The 25,138-nt window shown below is 41.4% G+C and overlaps 1 protein-coding gene across 11 annotated transcripts in view; it reads right to left on the bottom strand.

The window, feature by feature from the left end:
- The window catches only part of MBNL2 (muscleblind like splicing regulator 2), a 153,543-nt gene that overhangs the window by 87,346 nt on the left and 41,059 nt on the right, over positions 1–25,138 (bottom strand). For 10 of the 11 annotated variants that reach the window (XR_004346674.1, XR_004346675.1, XM_032611221.1 and 7 more), the window contains exon 2: positions 14,416–15,191. Coding sequence is in view for 9 of the 11 variants with exons in the window: in XM_032611221.1 (XP_032467112.1) it covers positions 14,416–14,589 (174 nt within the window). In the remaining 2 variants the exon portion in view is untranslated. Of the gene's footprint in view, positions 1–14,415; positions 15,192–21,456; positions 21,666–25,138 lie in introns of all 11 variants that reach the window. The other variant, XM_032611217.1, reaches the window with a different exon arrangement.

Below are 25,138 nucleotides of genomic sequence, written 5' to 3'. Positions count from 1 at the left end.
ACCAATTAATATGCCATAATTTTCATTAAAAATGCTATTAATTATATTTTTGTACAAATGTCCTGGACTGGCTAATAAAAAGTTACCTAAGGCGATTCTGAACCTTTCAGGGAGAAAGAGAAATTAATCCATATCAATCACTTTTTAAAGTTATGTTTTGGGCTTGAGAGATCAAACAAAGGAGTGTCTTAGTTATTTAGTGTGGATAGAATCTGACAGGGTCCCATCGTTTATTTTGTACTGAGTCATTATTGCTCAGAAAACCTAATAAGATATCTCGGCAGATGTTTAACGTGGAAGTTTGACAAATAACAGTTCTTGGGTTCTTATAACGTAAAGCAACCCTTTATAAATGAGATCAAACTTTTAAACTATCCAGATATATTTTGTCGAGTTCCTAGGAGACTGTGAACGGAAAGTTATGATTAACTGATTAAAGCATGTTATATATTTAAAATTTGTTCTATACCTTAAATGATGGTATCAGTCACTTATGAAAAAGCCACGGAATTCCAAAGTTGAAGAGCTCATGATGAAACTTCTACCATCGCTCTAAGGACGCTACTAGATTTAACTTTAACAGTTTTACAGATCCCCAAACTCTTCTGTTCTCACCATCTTATCGCGTCACCTCCTGTCTGAATGCAACATCTATTCCCATTGTGTGCATTGTGGCTGGCTAGCATTTGATAAACATTAGAACTGGGCAGGTTGCAGCTCTACACCATTTTGGTACATAACAAATTGTAGTGGGAATATTTATCATCAATGAAATGAACCAAGTGTGGTGTTAGGAACTATACAATCAACTCAGACACAAACTATTGATATTCCATTGCATCATAGATATTTACTGGTTGTTAGGCAACCAAATGTTCCAACACTGACACTGGGGAAAATTTCTCTTGCTGGGCTTGGCCATTTTAGTAATTAGTTCAGCATGGGACTGTCTCATAGTATCTCTGGCATATAAAAGAACTTTATAAAGGACATTTAATACAAATCCCAGGCTTGCATTATTTGAGCAGTTTCTGAGATGGGAACTTTTTTTTTTTTTTTTGTGATACACGGGCCTCTCACTGTTGTGGCCTCTCCCGTTGCAGAGCCCAGGCTCCAGACGTGCAGGCTCAGTGGCCATAGCTCATGGGCACAGCCGCTCCACAGCATGTGGGATCTTCCTGGACCGGGGCACGAACCCGTGTCCCCTGCATCGGCAGGTGGACTCTCAACAACTACGCCACCAGGGAAGCCCCTGAGATGGGAACTTTTATCCTACCAGGCACGTTTATTAATTTTTTCCTCATACTAAACAAATACCTGTCTCTCTACAGACCTTATACATTGGCTCCACTCTTTACCTAGAGCAAGTTTACTTCCTCTTCAACATGCCAGCTCTAATATTTGGAGAAGGCTATCATGTCTTCTCTGAATCTTTCTTTCTGCAGAGTAAATATATCCGATTCATTCCCTTATTCAGAATTCCCCATTATCTCACATGCTGGCTGTTCTCCCCTCTCAATGGCACCATAATATTTTAAACTGGGACTAACTAAGATTGGTTGCTGTTTTATAGTTTACAGTTATTACTACTGATTTATAGGCTGTTGTGTGGTTGAACATTGCAGTTAAAATTGGCACAGGAATAAGACGTCAAGGGTATAGAACAGGTGCCTGTTTTTATGTTTTTATTTTTTTTTAAATCCTGACTTGGAAAATGCTACCAGTGAGAAATCACAGCATTTGTGCCTTATTGGAACCTTGGAAGACAAATGGAAACTTTAAGTAAGACCTTCAGGGATGCCTAATAGATTTATGCAGCATAAGAACAGTTTCAGAGTGTGGGATGCGATCATTTAAAGTAATATTTTCTAAATTTGGCTGGGCATATGAATCATTGGAGAGCTTCTAAAAATACGGATTCTCGGGATCTGTACCCAGACCTACCAAAGAGGTGCCTCTAGAAGTTCCCAAGGGAAAAGCATTTGGGAGCCATGGATGTAGGGTACGCAACATGAAGATCAGTCCTTCCTTTGAGCTAATTCTACCTACCCCATAAAGCTGTCTTCTGTGACACGTTTTCACTGCCTATTACAGCCAATTACTCTCTCTCTTTTCTAAAAAAGCCTATTCTTCTACTAATTGGTACCAAATAGTTTGGTATTTAATCGTTAATTTTACATGGATTTTTGTCTCCGTTATTTTATAAAATCCCTCAGGGCAAGAACTCCCAAGGAATATGGCACAATATTGAACAGAGTCATTGATTGATTGGTGAGGATTTTTGGAGGTAGCAGAAGAAGTTAGAGACAAAAGGGAGACAGATACTGCAGGAGTCTAGCTGGAAAAGTTTAAGATTAGGGAGATTAAAGTCTTTCTCTGTTGAAAGAAGTATCTTCTGCTCTGTGCTATGGCCTGCTCCCAGTTGTAAGTGATAGAGTACACAGACGTTGCTTGACGTCTCCACCTCCATCAAACCTGATCCTTGGAGATGTCAGACAGTAACCCACAGACTACATTATATAAATATGGCCAGAAGGCCTATTATTTCCAGTGTTTCTAGTCCATCTGGAACACCAGACATAAATGAGTTCTATCTCTTTTGGTGCAATTCTATCATCTGACAAAGTCAATAGTGAGGGTACTGTAGGTCCTGATAAAATAAAGATGAAGGTGTTCCTTAGATAGTTACATAGGATGTTTTTTTCTTTTTTAAATGTCAGAGACATGTAAGACTTCAAAATTCATTCAAATTAAAAATCAAATTCGAAGCAATGATGCTTACATGAGAGAGATACATAATACAATTAAAAATAAAAGAATGACAAGCTATATTTGGAAAGCATGAAGAAAAAAAGCAGGGATGGTACATTTGTATTAAAGAATAAATTTGACAGAAGGTCAACTACATATTGATACAAGTAAAACCATAAAAAAGCCACGAGTCATGAAACAGTAGGCACAGAGTAGCATAGTGTCAGGCCATGAAAAGCAAAACTTGCTAGAAATATAAGGAAACACATGAGTTGTATTAAAATTTCAAAATTACATAACTCTCTGGTGGGTCAAGGAGACAAAAATAAGCAATTAAGGACATAAAACACATGAATTATTTAATGTTTGTATAAATATCGATACACTGATATAACTTTGCACCTAAGAACAGAAAATGAATCTTACAAACACTGATCATGATGTGGACCATAAGAGATTTCAGTGCATTTTTAAAGTAAAAATTGCACAACTCCATTATCTTAATAATAAGATATTACTAGAAATTAATATCAGAACTTTAAAGGAAAAAAAAACTCAAATTAATTGGACATTTTAGAAATAGTCACATAAATAATAAATGAGTTAATAAGCAAACTAGAAAATAACAAATGTGAGAACGTTGTTGAACAAAAACCTATGAGATGAAAAAAAAAAAAAAACTATGAGATGGAGGCAAACCTATTTTATGTAGTGATTCACAGCTCTAAATGCTTTTTGAAGAAAAGAATTATGAAAAGACACCTAAACAGTCTACATGGGAATTTAGAAAAAAAAAAAAAAGATAAAAGAAATTAAGGAAAGCTAGTGAGAAAGAAAATAATAAAGTAGAAATAAAAAAATAAATGAACATAATAATGAGAAAAAAATTAAGCCTATCTTTTGCAGGATTGATAGCTAAACCAAGAACATGTTCTTCAAATAAAACAGACAAATCTCTGGCAAATCGGGCCAATTTAATCAAAGAAAAAACTAGAAAGAAAAAATATAATAACATTTATAAATAAATTATTTAAACTATTTAATAATAGAGAGAAGATTAAGGCTTATAACAGAGTAAAATAAATTAGTGATTAAATTGAAAACTGAGTAAAATAAATAATTGAGAAAATTGTAAATTAAGATGAACTTAATGAGAAGAAAATCTATAAAGAAAGAAGAAATGAAACCACTTATCAAAAAGTTACTTTTACTTCAATTAGAGATTTTAGAAATTTGGGGGACATAGGGCTCTCTGAGAAGGAACACTTTCTGCAATGTAGTTAAAGAACTGGGTTTAAACGCCATGTAAAAATAACCTAAGTTTTAAATTTAGGATTGAAATTGGTAATAAAATAATTCTGAAAAACAAATGATCCAATAGAACTTTCTGTGTAAAACGTTCTAGAAAAAGTTCATGCGATTCAAGCCAATCTCAAGACTTGACCAAAAGAAAACCAGAAGTAATAGGAACTTCTATCATACAAGGCACATTTAGAAGGGTTTTCTAGATAAGCAGGCTGATTTTGCGTAGCAGTACCACTACTCAGATAATAAACTAGCTTCTCTCCGGGAGCTCTGGTTCCCACCCAGCTCCCTGAGTGACCACATAGAGAATATCCTTAGAGAACATTAAGAATAAAATAGCCAGCAGGGCAAACAGGACCAGGAGAAATGAACTCTCCAGAGGGGACGGTAACTTCCCTCTCCAAACCATCGGTTCCACGTGCCATAAAGGAACAAACGAGGCTACGATGCATATTCATTGGCCCTTTTAATACGCCACCAGGATGCATCTTTCCTAATAATATCTACCTCCAAATTTTATTTTAAGTTCACTCTTCTCTATCACTGCCGCCACCACCACCACACCACCCCCACCCCCGGTGGCATTGGCAGTGACCGGGACAATGCAAAGCTTCGCGCACTGAGCTCCCGGCCCAGTATCCTCCTGCAATTCCTTGTCCAGGCAGAGGACCTTCTCACAAGGCAAAGCATCCTCTCGCTCAAATCTTAGTACGGAGCATAAAATCCAAACTCCTACACAGTCTGTCTCTTATTCCTTGTCTCAGGTGCGTCTCCCCCTGACCGATGATGGGTCATGCTATAGTCCCCCTCACCTCGTTTCCAGAAGTTGGCTAAGTGCTTTTCTCTCCAGGCTTTAGGGCTCTCTTTTCCCTGTGCCAGGGGAAGCTCTTCTCTCCTCACATGGCTGCTTCCTTCTCACCCTTCAGGTCTCTGCTCAGAAAGCACCTCCTTGGGGAAAGCATCCCAGGCCATCCTTTCTGTTTAAATTCTTCCTCAATCGCATTGTTTTCTATCCACATACCTTGTATTTCCTTTTTAGCACTTCTCACAACTTAAAAATAATTACTTTTTGCAGGGGCGGTGTTTCTACCCATTTGTTTTCTGTCACTCCCATTAGACTGAAAACCCCACTGGGTCAGGAACGCTGTGGGCTTTTACACGGTGATGCCTGCACTCTGTGGGCGCTCAGCATTTCGTGAAGGAATAACAGTCTGGATAAATTGTGATGATTTGATTAGTTTGTTTACTTTTCTCTTGTTGTTTCCCGCACTTGACTGTGAGTTCCACGGGAACAAGGTTCCTGTGTCTTTTTTAGGCACCAAATGTCGTGCTTGGCACTTAGGGGTAGCTCAGTGGCTATTTGTAGAATAAGTAAATGAATAAAGATATCGAAGTCCTCTAGGATATGAAATTTCTTTCGCCTCAGCTTTATACAACACTCAGAACGTCTGGATCTACTAGAATCCTTCATTAAGAATTCTGCTATCCCAATATTTTCCAGTATCGCTGTTTCTGTTAACAACTCAGGCACCCAACGGGAATGGGAGAGAAGCAATGTGAATTAAATCACTCAAATGAGGCTGCTGCCGGTTAATTTTAGATCCTGAGCATCTGGGTCAGCGCTTAGTTTCATAGCAGGTGTGGAAATGATATCTTCAGTGTCATTATTAATGATTTTACTAAGGGCTGGGAGCACTTGAAATATTCTTCCGAATGAGATTTGAGAAGTGGACCAGATGGGCATTTTTAAGAAGGCTATATTAACTGTATTCTACTTTTCAGCAAATAAGTCTTCATATTAAGATTGATTACAAATGTACCTTAGTGCCCATATCATATTCAATCAAAAATTGTAAGCAGTGATTTTTAGAAGAATATGAAATACTCGAGTATGGTGATAGTAATCTAAATGAAACATATAAACATGCCTGAAGTTGACTCTAGTCATTTTGTTTTGCTTTAACCAGGTTAAAGCCTCTGAGTCACTTTCTTTTCCTCTCTCTCCTGGCAGTATCTCGTCTTCCACAGGGCTTAATGTTCATTATGGGTACATGACTTCAGTCATAAGAAAACGGTCTTATCAGTCACAGCTCCAAAATGCTGGTTGGTCAGGCAGGATGTCTAGGTAAGGTTGATCACAAATAAACATGTCAGCATCCACTTACACCCTGAATCCAAGGGTGGGTGCTCAGGGGAGCATTTGTCCTCTATCAGTTTTATCCTTCTTGGTCAAAACAGAGCTGAGAAAGAGTATTACATACTAGACTATAGTCTTTTGAGCCAGAGGAAATTGAACCAAACCAAGTGGAAAGAATGTTCTATTTACCATTAGCAGGTCAGTTCATGGTGAAATTGTAAAACAGGTGAAGTTCATTATTGGTGAAGCTCCCCTAGAACAACCCTGGTCTCCAGCCCCAGGGGTGAGCCCCTGCCATGGTTTAGACCTTGACACTGAATGCCAGCTGTCTTTGGCTTCCTAAGACTTGCTCTTGTGCAATGAGACAAGTATGTTCTAGGTCTCATGGTCTCCGGTCAGGCTCTTTTCCCCACCAAAAATGAAAATTAGCTTATTTGATAGATCAAGCTGTCCTCATTTGCTAACAGAAAAAGTTCGAGAGGCCTCTCAGGTAATGCGGACTCAACAGTGACTTTCTAATGACGAAGACTTTCCTGTGTGACTCAGAGAAGTGAGTCTGATGGTGGGAATGTCAGACCAAATGATATAGATTTTTATGAATTTTATGGAGCAGTAATATTTCATAAGAAGAGAGGGGAACTGACATAGAGTTGCCCACTTCTTTTTTGCTGAGTAAGGACATTAAGGAAAAAGGACAACAAAACACATCCATTGAGAATCATTTTAGAAAAGAAAGGAATATTATGATAATCAGAAAAAAACAAGAAGCAGACAATCTCAATAAAAAGCAACCTTTTAAGAATTTACCTCTATGAAAAAATGTACTTCATACAGTTTCAGTTATGCCAGATGCTGGACAACGTCACGCCTGTAGACAGCAATGCTGTGTTGTACACTTAAAAATGTGTCGAGAGGGTGGATCTCCTGTTGTGTTCTCATCACAATAAAAACCAAACCAAACCAAAAAGATACACAAATGTATTTCAATGTCCTAATTTTGTAGAAGACTAGTGAAAATGTTGTCCAATACCAGTATCAGTCTATGGCCAGGCTTTGGGGAGGGCTGAGGTGGGTGCCCACAGTGGCCCAACAAGCCAGTCCAGGAATTTTAATAGCTGTCACTTGTGGGCAAGTCTCCATATGACCTGCCTATCAGTGCAGTCAAAACCATGAACGTGATCCAGAAACCCCTTCTGGGTTGTAAATCAAAGAACTTGTTTGTACAAAGCCTTTAACTTTGAGGGGTTTTCTGTCTGTAGATTAACAGAGAAAATGAATAAGAGGTAGCCAAAAAAGTGATCTGAATTTTGTTGGAACAGTGATACTTTAAAGTGTAGGATTTAAGGATATACTTACTTATTCACTGGTAAATATGATTGCACACCCAGCAGCTGCCAGGTACAAGGAAAGAGCAATGAGACCCCTGCCTTACAGCCTTAACTCCTAGCAGTGGACATGGGCAAGCAGGAGATACGTAGGCAGATAACATCCCTTAAGGACAAGTTCTGAGGTTGCTTTTGTGGATGGATGTGTGATATTTAAGCGAAGTCCAGACTAAAGTGAAGAACTGAGGCTTATGGTAACCTGTGGAAAGAGCATTCCAGGTAGAGGGAACATCCAGTGCAAAGGCCTGAGGAGCAAAGAGGCCAATTTGACAGGAGCACAGTGGGACCAGGAATGCAGTGGGGTGCAGACCACATGGGGCCTTAGGGACTTCAGGTTTCATAAATGAAATGGGCAGCTATTGGAAGGTTTTGAGCAAGAGAGTGACATGACTTATGGGTCACTAGAGTAGGAAGTGGCAAAAGTGAAAGCTACAGTAGACTATTATAACAATCCATTTGAGACACGATGGTAGTTTGGGCCAAGGCAGTCATCATAGAAGTGCTGAAAAATGCTCAGATTTAGGATATCTTTTGAAGGCAGAGAGAATAGGACTTACTGATAGAATAGACTGAGAGATTGGATATGGTGGTAATGGTAAGAGAGGATTCAGGCTGGGTTTCAAGATGTTTCATTTGATCAACTGAATAAATGGTACCATCTATTGAGAATAGGTACCATGGGAACAGCAGGTTGAAGGGGGAATCAAGAACTTATTAGTGGATATATTAAATTTGAGATGTCACTTGAATATCCAGGTAGAGATGTCAGGTTGGCAATTGGATACATGAGTCTAGAGTTCAGGGGAGAAATTAAGCCTAGAGCTAGAAATTTTTTAAAACTTCAGTATATAGAAAATAAACAGCCTTTGGGTTGGATAAGGTCATCTAGGGAAGTCCAGTTTTCTGGGCAGAAAGTACAAAGCTCCTGAGGCAAAAATGTGCTTGGTGAGTTACCAGAAGAGTCAGGTAACTGTCCGCTGTGATGTGAGCAAATGCAGAGAAGATGCTCAAGGGTCAAGCCTGGAGAAACGCCAGCATTTAGAGGTCGGGAGGAGGCAGGAGATTCAGGAAGGGAGACAGAGACGGAGTGGCCAATGAGGTAAGGGGAAAACCAGAGAGTGAATCACCAAAGCAGTGTGAATCAAGTCTTTCAAGAACGATTAAGAGCAGTTTATAAATTTACTCTGCCCTCAATTAGCTCTATTGATGGAAGAAGCTGTATATGCTGTTCTATTCCCAGTGTTTAGTGGCACCTGTCACAGGATCAGTATTTGTTTGTTTATTTCAGATGATAAATGTGGCAGTCTTCAGGCTGAATGCATCCTGTAGGTGTGTTTTAGTTGAACTTTGGGGTTTAAAGATATTTTAATTGGTTGCCAAGATTTAGAAATTGGGAAACTTCACATCAAAACTTGTATCTCTGGTTCTTTTTTTAAAAATCTCCAGGATTCTCACAAGGCAGACCACAGCTGTTTGTGGCTGGGTGGCAGCTGCCGTCTTTAGAGGGGTTATGTGCTCTTCAGCTAAATTCCTGCCGTCTCCGGCGAGCCCTGGGTCTCCCCAGCCATGAGTGCTGAGTCACTCATTCATATTACTTGCTGGTTCCTGCAGATTTTGAGTTTGTACCTCTTGTTTAGTTAAAGAGGGAATGAATGAATAAACAAACGAATGAATGAATGTTTACTGACGAGTAATCTGGAGCTGGGAGAGGTGAAATGATGTAAGCTTACATGCAGAAATGCCAGGACTCAGCTATAGCTTCTCAGGCCAGGGCTTTTACCTAAAATCTTTGCTTCCAATGTCATTGTATTAAAAACATCCTAAAATAAAAACAAGAGTTTGAATGAAAGAAGTGTACTGACAAAATGCTATTTCCATGTTTGGAAAAAATAGAATATTAAACAAATCGTTTATTATGATAAATGTAAAGAAATGGTTTCCTAAGAACTGCTACACAGACTAGCAGAAGTTAACATCACTGCCCAAGGCAAAGTGAATAACAAACAAATGTAATTATTAAACAATATAATTAAGGTTAAAATTAGTATTTTACTCCATTAGTATTTTTTTGGAGGAGTAAGTTATGCCATTTTTCTCTGTGAATTATTTTTATCTATTCTTACATGTTTTAAACACAGACTATTATAATCATAGAATGACAGTTTATCATCATCCCTTCTTTTATTCACTAACAAAAACTGGAGTTTTTTAAGCCTCCTCTCTTTTGCCAGCTCCGGTGATGGCTAGTGGCTATTCAGGGCAGTGTGTGGAGGTGGACTCTGAAACGCAATCTGGGATCATTGAATGAGACCACAGTGCTTCATTTCTGATGTTCGGACATTATTGTTATGCATTGAATTGTGTTGTCCCCCTCCACGCCTCCACCCCCGCCAAAAGATATATTGAAATCTTAAATAGAATTATCCCTGTCCCTCAGAATGTGACTTGATTTGAAAATAGGGTCATTGTGGATGTCATTAGCTAAGATGAGGTCATATTGGAGAAGCGGGGGGCCCTAACCTAATATAACTGTTGTCCTTGTAAGAAGGGGAAATTTGGACACAGACTCAGAGGGAAGATGAGGCAAAAAGAGACACACAGAAAGACAGACACCTGCAGCTGGAGGCAGAGATCAGAGTAATGCTACCATAAGTCAAGGAACGCATGCACGACAAGGAACCAGAAGAGGCAAGGAAGGATCCTCCTGTAAGAGCTGCAGAGGGAGCGTGATCCTGAGGACACTTTGATCAAACTTCCAGCCCCATAACTGGGAGATAATAAATTCCTGTTGTTTTAAGCCACCCAGTCTGTGGTGATTTGTTACTACGGCCCTAGGAAACTAACATAGAGATTACCTTGTCTGACTCTTCATTTTATTTATTTTTTAATGTTTTAAAATATTTTTTAAAAATTTATTTATTTAAACTATTTATGTTTGCCTGCGTTGGGTCTTCGTTGCTGCACGCAGCCTTTCTCTAGTTGTGGCGAGCGGGGGCTACTCTTCACTGCAGTGCGTGGGCTTCTCGTTGCAGTGGCTTCTCTTGTTGCGGAGCATGGGCTCTAGCCATGCAGGCTTCAGTAGTTGTGGCACGTGGGCTCAGTAGTTGTGGCTCGTGGGCTCTAGAGCGAAGGCTCAGTAGTTGTGGTGCACTGGCTTAGTTTTCCCACAGCATGTGGGATCTTCCTGGCCCAGGACTTGAACCCGTGTCCCCTGCATTGGCAGGCAGATTCTTAACCACTGTGCCACCAGGGAAGTCCCTGACTCTTCATTTTAAACTGTGTTAGAATGTAGGTATCTCACTGGTGGAAGCTGTGTCCCTAGGAAAGTGGCATCAGCCATAAATGCCACAGATGTGCTATCCCTAAGGAAGACATTTAGGCAGATGCTGCATTGCTTGAGAAGCCTCATTCCTTTGCTTACTGAAGGCACTGAAACTGATTCCACCTGTTCTTAGACAGGGAGTAATGGCCCTCCTTTTGTCCTGGAAGCTAAAGGTATATCATTCCTTAGCAGAGAATATCTTGAGCATTAGGAAGAATTTGGCTCTAATCTTGGCTCTAGGAAAACTTGGAAAATAATCAAAAAGTATCTTTAATGACCCTCTGGTCTTCTTGTGCCCACCTTAATGTGTCAGACTTCTCCTTGAATGAGAGTTCCGTAACTCACAGTCCAGAGACAGCTCTTAGAAGCCAACATGAAACCTTGGAGATCTTGAGATTGTTTGCAGTAGTCTGAGGGTATGACCACTTTTCTGGGTAAAGATTCCATAGTTTTGATTAATTCTTAAAGATGTATACTTCCCTACAACCAGCACATCAAGAAGAAGAAAAAAAAAAACTAAGGGTGCTTGGCATGATGGTCAGGATCCACCTAAGATTTTGTGCCTGGGGAACAAGGCATAGGGATGGAGTGGGATGATGGCTCAGGGTGGAGACAGGATGAAGAATGTGGATTTAGATATGTTGAACTGCAGGGGACAATGGACCATTCACATGGGGCATTCAGTAGGCATTGGGAGCCATAAAGTTGGCAAGGAAAGGGCACACACGCAGCGTTGGGATTGAGCATCACAGAGGGGGGACTGAATATTTGAGTGCAGGTCCGCTTTCAGAGCTGATCACTGAACGTGGCCTAGAAAGGACCAACGCTGAGTCTCGGAGAGCATCTACGTTAGGGAGCAAGGGGAGGAAGAGGTGGCGTTAGAGGTAAAATAGGCAGGCAGTTTAGAATGGTAAAAGAATGAGGAGCATGCCCTGGGGGAAAAGAGCAAGAGAGACCTCAAAGGAGAGGCTGGCCAGGCTTGTAAAATGAAATATTTAAAGAAAATGGTGAAGACTCATGCAGAGAAGTTCTGTGTCTGAAGTTCACCAATGATCATCAATAATCCCTTTTGAAAAATTGTGGGGAGTTTTTCTTAATTTATGCATACTTTGAATGGTTATGATTGCACTTCTGCTATGTGCCAGGTACCAACCACGTTAGGTGCTGGGGCACAAAGATGAATAAGACACAATCCTGCCTTTGGGAAACTTACTTGCTTGTGCAAGGACACATACTTAGAGGAATCAACTGTATATGGAGGTCTGAATAGTGTCAAGGGAGGCCACAAAGGGGAAGCAGTTGATTTACAAGGGAGAGTAGAAGTCATGATAGGGAAATGGATCTCTTATGCAGGAAGTATAATTGGTGGGTCCAAGAATTCTTAAAGTGTGAAGCTGTCCTGTACATTATCACGTCATAATATCTGAAATCATGCATTTCAGAATCACGTGGGCACACACACACTCCAACACCTTGAACCAAAACCACATTTTTAAAAAAATTATTATTTATTTATTTTTGGCTGGGTTGGTCTTTGTTGCTGCGCGCAGGCTTTCTCTAGTTGTGGTGAGCGGGGGCTACTCTTCGTTGCGGTGCGTGCGCTTCTCTCACTGCGGTGGCTTCTCTTGTTGCTGAGCTCGGGCTCTAGGCATGTAGGCTTCAGTAGTTGTGGCATGAGGCTTCAGTAATTGTGGCACACGGGCTCAGTAGCTGCAGTTCGTGGGCTCTAGAGCGAAGGCTCAGTAGTTGTGGCGCACAGGCTTAGTTGCTCTGAGGCATGTGGGATCTTCCTGGACCCTCAGGGCTCAAATCCATGTCCCCTGCATTGGCAGGCGGATTCTTAACCACTGCACCACCAGGGAAGTCCAAGAATTAAAAGTTTTAAGAAACTTGCTAAAATCTCAGTTTAATAGTAAATATCTAACCAGAGAAGGGTTGGATTAATAAAATGAAGAGATTGGGGATGACCTGGAAAATGAATTTCTCATTTCTGACCTGATTCCATATCTTAAAGTTCTTATGTTCTAGTTTTCAATCTACACTGCTTTTTATAGTGAATGCTTCCATTGGTGATAATCATAGAAGCAAATACTTTGTTTACTTTTTTGACTACAAGCAAAATAAATACTAATATAAAAATGTGCTTATGCTGTTATAGTTTATATGAATTGTGATTTATCCATCTATTCATTTCTGTGTAGACAAAATGATTTATAATTTTAAAGTCTAATCTAATAAGCTTAGACAAAAAAGATTAAAAAAGAAAGAAAATGGAGTAGCTATTGAGGTAAATCACATATCTATAATTTTTCAAATTTTAATCCTTAAAATAATTCTATTGATCTATAAATGCATTCTTCTGCTTTTAGTATATAGACACATTTTCCCTTTAATATATGACTTGAAGTCTTGTATTTCAATTTTCACTTAAAAGTCTTTTTACTTTAAGATCAACTTTTTCCAAGAAACATACCCAGTCCCTTCATACTCAAGAAAAGACTAAGGCCACTATTTTGTAAACTCACAGCACTATGATTTCCCAAATCTTTTTTTTTTTTTAAGCTATATATCTTACCTATATCCAGTGATGTTAGAACTGTCCTAGACAGTCAGGGATTGATAGAATCCATAATCTTAGGGCAAAATCAACCCCAAAGCATTATGGGCTAAGGCATCCCCATTTCCTTCAATTAGATCTTTCATTATAATTCTCCCATTTCTTCAAGCCCAGGCTCCACCAAACTCAGTATACAACTCAGGTGCCACAGCCTCCAAAAACATTTCTTGAAACAATCAGCTGGAAGCCAGCTCTCCCATTTATGGACCCCCATAGAAGTCTGCCCTCTATCCTTCTCTTAGGGCCCGTGTCCCTTTCTGTCTTGCATTGTAGCCATTTGCTTTGTTTTCCCTACCAGACAGTGAGATCACCAAGGATACCATCTTGAATCACATTCGTTTCTTCTCTGATGTGCTGTGTGTTAACTTACACATAGTAGGTTCTCAAGAAGTACTGCGTGTGTACTTAATAATTTCTGTTAGCCATGACAAATTGTCAGAGAGAGTGAAAAACCTGTTAAGTATTTTAGGAAACCCTTGGTCAAGAAAGAAAGCCACAAGAGTAGAAAATTCTTCAAGAGGTGAATCAGAATAACTGGCACATAAAAGTGACACATTCAATTTCTTCACCTTTGTATAACCTCCAGAAGATCAAACGTTAATAAAATATTTATCCTCAGTTGTCACAAGCCAGACTTTGATTTAAAACTCTTGGGTACATGAATGTCACGCCAGACCAAAAATACAGCACCATGTATTTTTAATTTAAACATGGATCCGTAAAAACTTTATATATACCTGATATGAAAAAATTAGAGTGCAAATCTCCCAACAGTCACCACAAATAAGAAAACAGGATCTAAAATCGATTGTTAAACGTCTGTAAAAGTACAACGACAAATATCCTATTTGAAAGTCCAATGTGGCATTGATTTGACACGTAAAATACATTCTCTTACCTTTAGGGAATCAAAGCAGGCGATTACTCTTCCATTTTCGACCTGGCAACTTTTGGGGGGGTGAGCAAATTTGCATTCCTCATCAGAACGGGAGCACGTTCCTCTCTGGAACTGTCTGCAGACTTCCAAGGTCAGCCATTTTGTATCTCTGACCGGGGCAACATTCAAAGCCATGATGAGAAAATAATTTGGATCCTGTTCGTTTCTGTTAAATGATGAAATCAAATCAAGTTCCAATGATTCCAAAACTATTGCTGTGAAAAATCCCACATGTAAGTCTGAAGGTAAGTGACAGATTGCTTAAAGAAGCCCAATCCGGGAAACAGAGTGAGGAGAGAATTTATCGGCAGGCGGTCACTCATCAATCAATATGCCCCACTCGAAGACTGCGGGCCGCAATGAAAGCATGCTCAGTGTCATCTCTGGCTGCAAACGTCCGAGTCGCCTGATCGTTTTGCAGACACAATTGTTTTTAATAAAGTGACTTCAATATCATGGCACTCCTTGGGAGAATATTTAGTTCTGATGCACGCAGCTATTGACGATGCTGGAAAATAAGCCACTTAGATGTTCAGATCTTAGCAGGATTTCTCTTTCCTTTCACCTTTTAAAATTCCGAAATCAAGCAATTGGCAAAGCCAGACAACTGAGGTATCTTCATCCACTCGTAAGGTCAGGGTAATGTGTATTTGATAGCAAAACACGATAACACAAAAGCTCCCGGGCTGTGGTTTCCAGCAAAAGTGACTTCACACAGGCACTTTTAAATCTTGAACCTGCAAAACACAAATAAAATATCAACTTACACCCAAACTCAATGGAATCCACACTTTAACAAACTATTTGGCTCTTATCTAGAATTTGCGAAAGTGCGGTTTAGAGCTTTGAGCTTTGAATATAGTGAGGAAAGTTATGCATTAAAAAAGAGAGAAAAGAATGCGAAACTGCAACTGTACTGCAGAACTGATCTAGGCAGCAGTCCAAAAGTTAGGAATGACTCAAACAGACAAGTGTGGCAGACACAATAATTAGGCATTCTGAAACAATTCAATCTAACGTGCCTAATCGCCAAAACAGTGTATTAGAACTGTGACTTCCAATTAATTTCACGTTTAGGCCATTGATTGTATTGTTGGAAATGCTGTAACCAATCATTTGGGATGTGACTCTCCTAAATAATAGGGATATTGTCATTCTGGATGAAGTGTGGGCTCCTTACCCTTTCCATCCTTTTCTAGTTTACAGAGATTTGAACTTAGAGAGGGAAAGGTAGATCTGATATTTATTCTCAGATCTCCTATACTTTCTCTCTACATTTTTTTTTTTTTTTTTTTTTTTTTTTGTTGTGGTACGCGGGCCTCTCACTGTTGTGGCCTCTCCCGTTGCGGAGCACAGGCTCCGGACGCGCAGGCTCAGCGGCCATGGCTCACGGGCCCAGCTGCTCCGCGGCATGTGGGATCTTCCCGGACCGGAGCACGAACCCGTGTCCCCTGCATCGGCAGGCGGACTCCCAACCCCTGCGCCACCAGGGAAGCCCCTCTCTATCTTTAATACTTGCGTGATGTTAGTGTTCCTTTCTAGGCTGTAAGCACTCAGAGGGTAAGGGCAGTTTGCATATTCCATTTCTGTTTCCCTAGGGCCTTAGTTCATGGCTATTTGGTCCTCAAAAACTATTTCTCGACTGATTTAACTGATGACTGACTCACTGACTAAGTGAATGAATGCAAGTTCATTTTAGCTGAGTCCAGTTTAGATTTTAACGGAGCCACAATCTGAGAATGTTCTGTTCTGTGGAATGCTGGAGCTGAATCACATATCTAACACAATAAAAATATAACAAGTCAATTCAGATTTCTAAGATCAGCACGATTAGTTTCTTTTAATATCTCCAAGGGTTATGAAATTATTAAAACGTTAAAAATTTAACATTACTGAGTCAAGCATGAATGGAGGACAAATATCAGAAGTTGGTCATTTTTATATATTGGATATGCCACGGGCTACCTTAGATACTTGCTTAGCCTTGACGGCCTTCTAAAATATTTATAACTAAAAACTTAATGGAGGCTGGAAGTAGGTTATTTAAAATCGTCATGTACCATAGAAGTTCAGAGAGCAATAATTCTTGAGCGATTCACAAGTGTTCCCTGAAAAAGTAAGTCTCATGATCAATTAAGTTTAGTTAACACCAGGCAAACCGAGCTGAACAGGCTTCCTTGCAAGAGGGCTTTTTTCGGCCTTGGATGAGTCTCTGATAGGGGAAGAGAAGCAGTGGCGTCTCTCAAGCTTATCTGATTGTGGATCACTTATTTAGCGGGACGTCTCCCAGGACTAGTGGGAAATGCTTCTTCATCCCAATACTTCTCTGACTTGTTCGTAGAAGTGTTTGAATGAGTTATAATTGTATGTGCACTTAAGGAAATTGGCAACCTGGAAAGCTATGACACATTCCTAGCTTCCCATTGTGAAATATTTGAGGGGCCAGACAGGCTCCTGCTTGTCTTTTTGGCAGGATTGCATTCCCAGCAGCTAACATCAACTATCTTAACTTCAAGAGTTTAAGAAGACGACTTTAATAACCAAATTGCCTCTGGGTCGGGTTTCACCGACCAGCCTGGACCTGCACCCTCATTACCTCAACCCTTACCACTAAACCCTGTGAGAACAAAGCAAGGGAAGCAAGGGACAAGGAAACATTTCTGCTTGTGTGTTCAGTGGAGCTGAGGCGCCAATAATGTGGAGACAAAATGAGGGGCTGGACACACGTAGTTCATATTTGCCAAATATTTTGCAGCGTCCCCGAGTCCCAAGGACCTGGGTCCAATGGGGTCACAGAACAGCAAAGACGCAGGAGATGCTCTTCCTCAAAGCAGCACAGTCTTGGCCGATGCGTCACGTGTAGGAAAAGAAAGAGGCAAACACAGATTCATGCACAGATGGCAAATGAATCATTACTCAAGTCTTCCTAAAAACCACATGGGAACAATGCCCTTAACTCAATCCAGTGAATGGGGTGCACTTTTGCTTATACTTTTAGATAAGAAGACATTTTTTTCCCTCTGGGAGAAACGGAGTGCCATTTCTACTACTATGAAAATCCAACCAGAATTTAGGTGGTCCGACTCTATCAAGATGGACTTGCTTTTGGAAACAGAGGAACCAAGTTTCTGATGGCCAGAGTCCTGTGTAAGTCAAAATGTTCCACAAGGCCCGTCAGGTTGCACCTAAATATATCGCTGTCCTAACCGTTCATGAATCCACTCTTTCTCCCAGCTTCTTCTCTGTTTCTATCCTAAAAGTTACCGAGCTACTGTTACAAAGATATCACCTCTCTTGGGCCATGACAACCTCCATCTTCTGGAGTGGGCACAGCAAGCAGCTGTGGGAATGACGAAGTGAGAATAGATTTAATTGAGGTCACGGGAGGCCACCGAAGGAGATGGGCAAGGATGGGCGAGGATGGAGAAGACCAACTTTTAACATGGTTATCAAGGGACAAGACTAAATTAACCAACACATAGAGCAAATTACATATCGGGTCTACCAGACTGGAGGCTCCTGGGAGGCCCACTAGCCACCCATGTCTATTGAGCACTTGAAATATGGCTAGCGTCACTGAGGGACTAAATTTAAATCTTTTATTTACTCTTAATTAACGTAAATTTAACTTAAAAACGGATCCTCAGTTTACTTATCGGAAAACTTTTAAGTATGCTTGGGCCAACTTGAGTATATGAATCTACTTTTCAGTTGTAAATTTTATGAAATCTAAATACAGATCAAGTATTTCTAATAAAAATCCAGCATCCTAATTGAGATGTGTTCTAATTATAAAATACACACTGATTTCCAAGACTTAGTATGAAAAAAAAACCATGAAAACACCTCATTAATATTGCTTCATATTTACTACATGGTGAATTGATAATATTTTTAACAAACTGGATTAAATATTATTATTTAAATTAAACTCACTTGCTTCTTTTTAGCTCCCCTCCAAAAAATTCAGAATTATATATGTAGCTTACATTATATTTCTGCTGATGGCGCTGTTGTAGGGGCTTTTGCATTTCTTCTATTAGCCACAGCACTTTCTGGAATGGTGGAAAGTACCCTGTCCTAAGAGCCAGGTTCCAGCCCTTGTTTTGCCAAGCCTCCTTCATATGACCTTAATAAGTCAATTTCTCTGAGATCCAGTTTCTTCATCTGTAAAATGTTAATGATAGTTCCTACCTACTTTACATGGTTACTGCCACAAAGGACTGATTACAGAAGAAACATAAAAACACTCTGTGAACAGTCAAGAGCTGTCCCAAAGCAAGGTGATGAAAGGATGAGCCGCTCTATAAATATTTACTGAATAAATCCACTTCCAGGCTTCCTCTCTGCAGTCGTTCCCTATCAATGACTGGGGTCATGCCTGGGGTGGATCTGCTCCAGCCACAGATTCTGAGAGCAGGACAGTACCTTGCAGATCCAAGAGCTGACTGCACGGGGCGCTCGCTCGGGGCCTCTTATCCAGAGCGCCCCTCATTTCTCAGACCATCGTATTCTGCAGCCAAAGGGAACCCACAGAGGAGTTGCCCCAAGTACACATCCCACAGTGTCACTACAAAGGCCTGAGCCTGCTGTCTTCCTCCAGCTGCTACCAACCCAGAAGTAGATGAAACACTTTTAGGGCCCGGCGGTCACCCTGGGTGTGATGCCGAGTCCCAGTATGCTGGTCGCAGTGGTGGGGAGTCCATCTGGCTCGAGGCCTTGGTGGGAGCACAGCTGCTGAGTAAGCTCCCAGCGTCCTGGGCGAGGGGGGAGCAGGGGGTGGCACTTTCTAGCTCACCTGCCCAGAGGGCTCCCTGTTAAAATGTGTCTGTGTGGAGAGGGCACGTCTTTCTATTCTCAAAAAGCTGCCACGGGTGTCAGCTTTGGACCCATTCGATGCCGGGCGCCATTTGCCTTTCCTGGAAGTTTCTGCGCTGCTCTGGGAAGCAAGGTCTCTTGCTCCCATTATTTTCCAGTGTTTTCTGTTTAAGTTTCTCTCAGTGCTTTGCTTTTGCTTCTGTTTGCTTCGCTGCTTTTCAGTTGTGCTTCAGCTTTATTTCCAGCTTCACAATCAATCCCATCCCATTAGCTCCTTCCCAGGCAGAACCTGGGCCGAATTCTGAAGCACTTGTTCCCAGTTATTTCTCTGGCCGTTGTAGGTATTCCCTTCCCCTGTCCTCTCCAGGCATTCAGGCACCCCACGTTCTCTCCCCCTCCTGCCTTTCTAAGCCCCTCACAGAGGAGGGTATGATCTTGCCCTTGAGGCTCTGCTGACTCACCAGGCTGGTAGCCCTCACCGGCCCTGCCCCCCGAAGCGGGGCTCCAGCCTGACCTCCTTCATTCCCCTTTTTAAAATTAATTTTATTTATTTATTTTTTAAATCTTTTGGCCACACCACACGGCATGTGGGATCCTACTTCCCCCGACCAAGGATGGAACCCGTGCCCCCTGCATCGGAAGCGCAGAGTCTTAACCACTGGGCCGCCAGGGAAGTCCCCTTCATTCCCCTTTTGATGGCCTCTCTGTAGTCTGTCTTTTAACACTGCCTGGTAATTATTTTTAAGTAGACACCATTATTCCTTAATTCATGAGAACTGTGAATACTGATTTATCCAACTGTCTCCCCCCAGTATAAGCTCGTGTGTATCTAATAGACTGTTATTAGTTTCAAATCCTCAGGGTTCCGTTCAGTACTTGGTATCTAGAATATGCTCAACGAATGTTTGTCCAATAAACTCCTGACCCTCCTCCAAAGAGCATTTGCATTTTAACATGGACCAAAGCCTAACCTAAGGGAATAAGGCTCTGAATAGAGTTTCAGTATTATCCTGTAGGAAAATTCCAGCGAGTGCCAGCAGCTTACCCTGTTGTTGCCAAGGAAGCTGGGGGTGTGGGTGAGGAGCTGCCCCACAGATAAATTATTTGAGCTTCAAAACCCTGAATCTTTAGACCAGAGGTTTTCAAAGTGTAGTATACGTGGGCCAGCAGGCCCAGCAGCCCCTGGGAGCTCATTAAAAATGCAGGTTCTCAGGCCCCAGCCCAGAGGTCCTGGGTCCGAAGTCTTGGGGGTAGGGCCCAGCAATCTGTGTTTTGACAAGCCCTCCAGGGCTGACTCTGAAGCACTCTCAAGTTTGACAAGCACTGTGGTAAGCATTTCTTGCTGTCCTCCTGTGTGCCAGGCATCCTTTGGGTTGCTGAGGGAACCAAGATCTACCCTGAGTCGATCACAGGGTCTTGGGGTCACCGATTCCCACACAAACAGTTGCGGGAGGGCTGGCTGAGGGTTTCTCCTAGTGGCTGTGTTTCCGATCAGTCAAAACAAAATAAAACTAGATGACACAGGAAACACCTGAGAGATTTGTCCCCGCTAAGACTTGATTCTGAGAATTTGAAAAATAGATTGTCTCATAGCTTGCAGATTTTGTTCAGGATGAAGCAGGCCTTTGATGGGGGTAAATAGGGCTTTGTTTCTAGGGCCCTTGTCTGAGGGAGGACCGTCTTAGGGGGCTGGCGGTCCTTGGTGGCCAGCAGCTTGGTCCTCAGCCGCGTGACGCCAGAACTCTCCACAGAGGGGCTGCTGTGTAAAGCCCCGACGCCAGATATGACAAATATGGAGGTTCACTGCTGGACTCATCTTCAAAGGAAAGGCAAGATTGAAGTTCAAGGATAAGGAAGGAGGTTCTGTAGTATTTCCTGAAATGCCAAAGGACTTGCTGTTCAACAGTACAAAGTAATCCCATGCTTTTTTTAGGGTCTTCACTTACGTGACGCTTCATCTTTCAAAACATATTGAAAACTCTTCTAGGTGTTAGATTTTTAGAAAGCTGTGACTTTGGACTGCAGGAAAGAATTCGCTGTGCACGTTCGTTCCTTCCTTACAGTAACTCTGTGATGTCACAGGGTGAGTTTGGAAAGCACGGTCCTCCACTCTACCACCCTGGCGACCTGCCCCAGGCCACGCCCCTCAGACAAGCCCGGGCTGTGGACCCCAGGTGTCCTCACCTTGCCAACGCTTTGTAGCCAGTTTGTACATTTCTGAAGGGAAACACGTCAATCATGTCCAATCTTGAGACGGAGACTGATTAAAACGTTAAGACCGCCTTAAGGAAAATAGTTGCGCAGCACGCAGCTCCTCCAGCCAACTCTTGGTCATCTAAGGTATTTTAGCTGTCTGCCAGACAGCGGCCTCCTAGAGAGCTGATTAAAGGATCCTTGCAAAACAAACCGATTTCTGAGTCAGACAGTCAAGGACTTATTATCCATTAAGTAATTTATGGGATGCCTTTAATTTTATTTTGCATAAATCTAATTACATAAAGAAACTATGTCTCCTTGAGTTTCCTAACTTCTAATTTGGAGAATCTTGGATTTCCTATTTTTAATCCTTTATTTATTTATTTAATTTTGGTAATTCATTTTCATGAATTTTTCCCTTTTTATGTATATATATATATATATATTTAACATCTTTATTGGAGTATAATTGCTTTACAATGATAGGTTAGTTTCTGCTTTATAACAAAGTGAATCAGCTATACATATACATTTATCCCCATATCTCTTCCCTCTTGCGTCTCCCACCCTCCCACCCTCCCTATCCCACCCCTCTAGGTGGTCACAAAGCACCGAGCTGATCTCCCTGTGCTATGCGGCTGCTTCCCACTAGCTATTTTACATTTGGTCGTGTATATATGTCCATGCCACTCTCTCACTTCATCCCAGCTTACCCATGTGAATTGGTGCAGCCACTATGGAGAACAGTATGGAGGTTCCTTAAAAAACTCAAAATAGAACTACCGTATGACCCAGCAATCCCACTACTGGGCATTTACCCTGAGAAAACCATAATTCAAGAAGAGTCATGTACCACAGTGTTCATTGCAGCTCTATTTACAATAGCCAGGACATGGAAACAACCTAAGTGTCCATCGACAGATGAATGGATAAAGAAGCCGTGGCACACATATACAATGGAATATTAGCCATAGAAAGAAGCGAAATTGAGTTATTTGTAGTGAGGTGGATGGACCTAGAGTCTGTCATACAGAGTGAAGTAAGTCAGAAAGAGAAAGACAAATACTGTATTTTTAATCTTTCAATTCTTAAAACACATTGTTGAAAAATGATTCTTCCTTCCTGTGAGTGGCTTGACGTCTCCAGCTCTATTTCTGGAGCTTAATTTAAAATATCTCTCCACATGCTCTCTCCTTCGGTCCTTGACTCCCTGTATCCTGCGTGTCAGATGCAAACGCCAGGGCTGGAGAGGAACCCAGAGCAGCGCAGCCTGGAGAACTGGGCTAAAAGCCACTTGACCTCCGGGAGTGGGTGTAACCCTGCTCTGTAATCACAGCCACTGAGAAGAGGTCCCCGACTGGGACCTTCCCATGGGAACCCCGGAGGACCAATAAAAATACAGAAATGAAAGCAGTCCCAACTGCCAAAGGCAATACAGAACCTCATTGACTTTTCCAAGCAAAAAAGTGAAGGGAGCAGCAAAAGTGATTGTCCTTAAAAAGATTTTTCTTTCTAGACACCTTAAGATTTTTTTTAAATTTATTGGAAATATAAATGAAATAGTGCTTTGAAACTTTGGCATGGGTTAGGGGTAAGAACAAAGTTTTCTACCCTGGATTCCAGTCAGTCATTCCTCTGTCCCGAATAGCTGTGGAATGTCACCTAAGCTCTCTGAGTCTCAGTTTCCTTGTTTGGAATCGTGGAGACTGGACATACCTAAACCATAAATGGATGTATTGCAACCAAAATATAATTAGTAGTATATTATAAGGACTCTCTATTTGGTGTCTAACCTTGTCAGCATTAGATAAGGCATCAACTTTCCTTAAATTTGTGTTCATGTACACACACACACATACACATATACACGCACAGGTCGAAAGGACTCCTATTCACTAAGAGTTAGACATTTCTGTAAAGCAAATGAAGTGTAACTTAAAGCAAGTAGAAAGTCTCTTTCTTTGATGGTGGTACAAAGTATGAAGTCCTTCAGAGAATGTTAGACAAAACTTTGATAGATGGTCTTCAAAAACTAATTCCAAACACTCATTCATTCTAAGCAGGGAAAGAACCACGGCTACCAAGCATGTCTTCATTTCACATGGTACTTGTTCTTTTGAATATACTTTCAAATACATTTCTATAGAGGAAATTAAACACCGGGGCACCCAAGCCACACAGTAAGTCAGATAAGCCAATGTTTCATAATAACAGAAATAAAAGGAGAAATTCCCCCACTAAAAATTTTCCTCTTGGACCTCGTCTCTTAAAGTACAAGTGAAAAATTCACAAAATCCAGAAATCATTTTAATGCATGAAAATTTCCAGCCCATTTTCATTGTAGTTTCCAGGAACAGGCAGAAAAAGAAATCCCTTCTTCAATTAGAAGAGATTTCTAAACATACTCCTGAAACTACAGCCAGATATAATATATTCAACACATATTTGTATTCAAATTATGTTTTTTCACTGCGCCTGTGTTTTCTATCTAAACATTTATCATTCAGTTAGGAGCTGCTCTTATTAGAATAAAAGCAATTGTATTAGATACCATTTAAGACTGACAGCACTTACCGGTTTCCTGGATGTCCAGGACCCAGTGGCTGCAGTGAGAACAATTATCGAGCTGCAGGCTGCAACCTAGGCCTGAATGCCAGAGAATTCTTCCCAGAACTTCCATTTCCTTCCCAGCCACAGCTGCTGGTGGCCAGGACTGCTTTTCAGCTGACCTTTTCCCTTTTCTCTCTCTCTCTATTATCACCAGACAAATGCCTAGTTCATCTGCCTGTACACGTACAAAGACCAGTGCCCCCTCCTTTGACAAAATTTTTGTAACGTAACTTTTATTACCACCAGATGAAAACATAACTTTTATCACCACCAGATGAAAATCGTAAATAATCTAGCCAACATGTACACATTGAAGAAGACTCAAGGTATTGTCATAACTGAAATATAACTAAGATATCAAAGGAAGTCGTTATTTATAAGATAAATAATGTGTGTTTTAAAATGTCCACGCTTAGGCACAAATATGTTAGAAGACAGAGTGAAGTGGTCGGATGTTCACACCTTATTTTGTGTGACGGGCACAATGCAGACTGACATGGGTGAGACAGGTGACGTGGCTTTTTTTTTTTTTTTTTTTTTTTTTTTTTTTTGCGGTACGCGGGTCTCTCACTGTTGTGGCATCTCCTGTCGCGGAGCACAGGTTCCGGACGCGCAGGCTCAGCGGCCATGGCCCACGGGCCCAGCCACTCCACGGCACGTGGGATCCTCCCGGACCGGGGCACGAACCCGCGTCCCCTGCATCGGCAGGCGGACTCCCAACCACTGTGCCACCAGGGAAGCCCCAGGTGACGTGGCTTTTAAAGATGCCAGTCAGGTCCTGTTAAAGTTCCTAACAGGGCCTCCCTGGTGGCGCAGTGGTTGAGAGTCCGCCTGCCAATGCAGGGGACACCGGTTCCTGCCCCGGTCCGGGAAGATCCCACATGCTGCGAGCGGCTGGGCCGCTGAGCCATGGCTGCTGAGCCTGTGCTCCGCAATGGGAGAGGCCACAACAGTGAGAGGCCCGCGTACCGAAAAATAAAAAAAAAAAAAACCAAAAAAAACTAAAGTTCCTAACAAGTTAAAGAACAGTCTTGACTCAATTTACCCAGTTGTTGTGTGC

This window comes from Phocoena sinus, chromosome 18, assembly GCF_008692025.1.
Source record: "Phocoena sinus isolate mPhoSin1 chromosome 18, mPhoSin1.pri, whole genome shotgun sequence".
NCBI lineage: Eukaryota > Metazoa > Chordata > Mammalia > Artiodactyla > Phocoenidae > Phocoena > Phocoena sinus.
The sequence above is the reverse complement of the archived record's forward strand: the minus strand, read 5'-3'. Positions and strand labels throughout refer to the sequence as shown.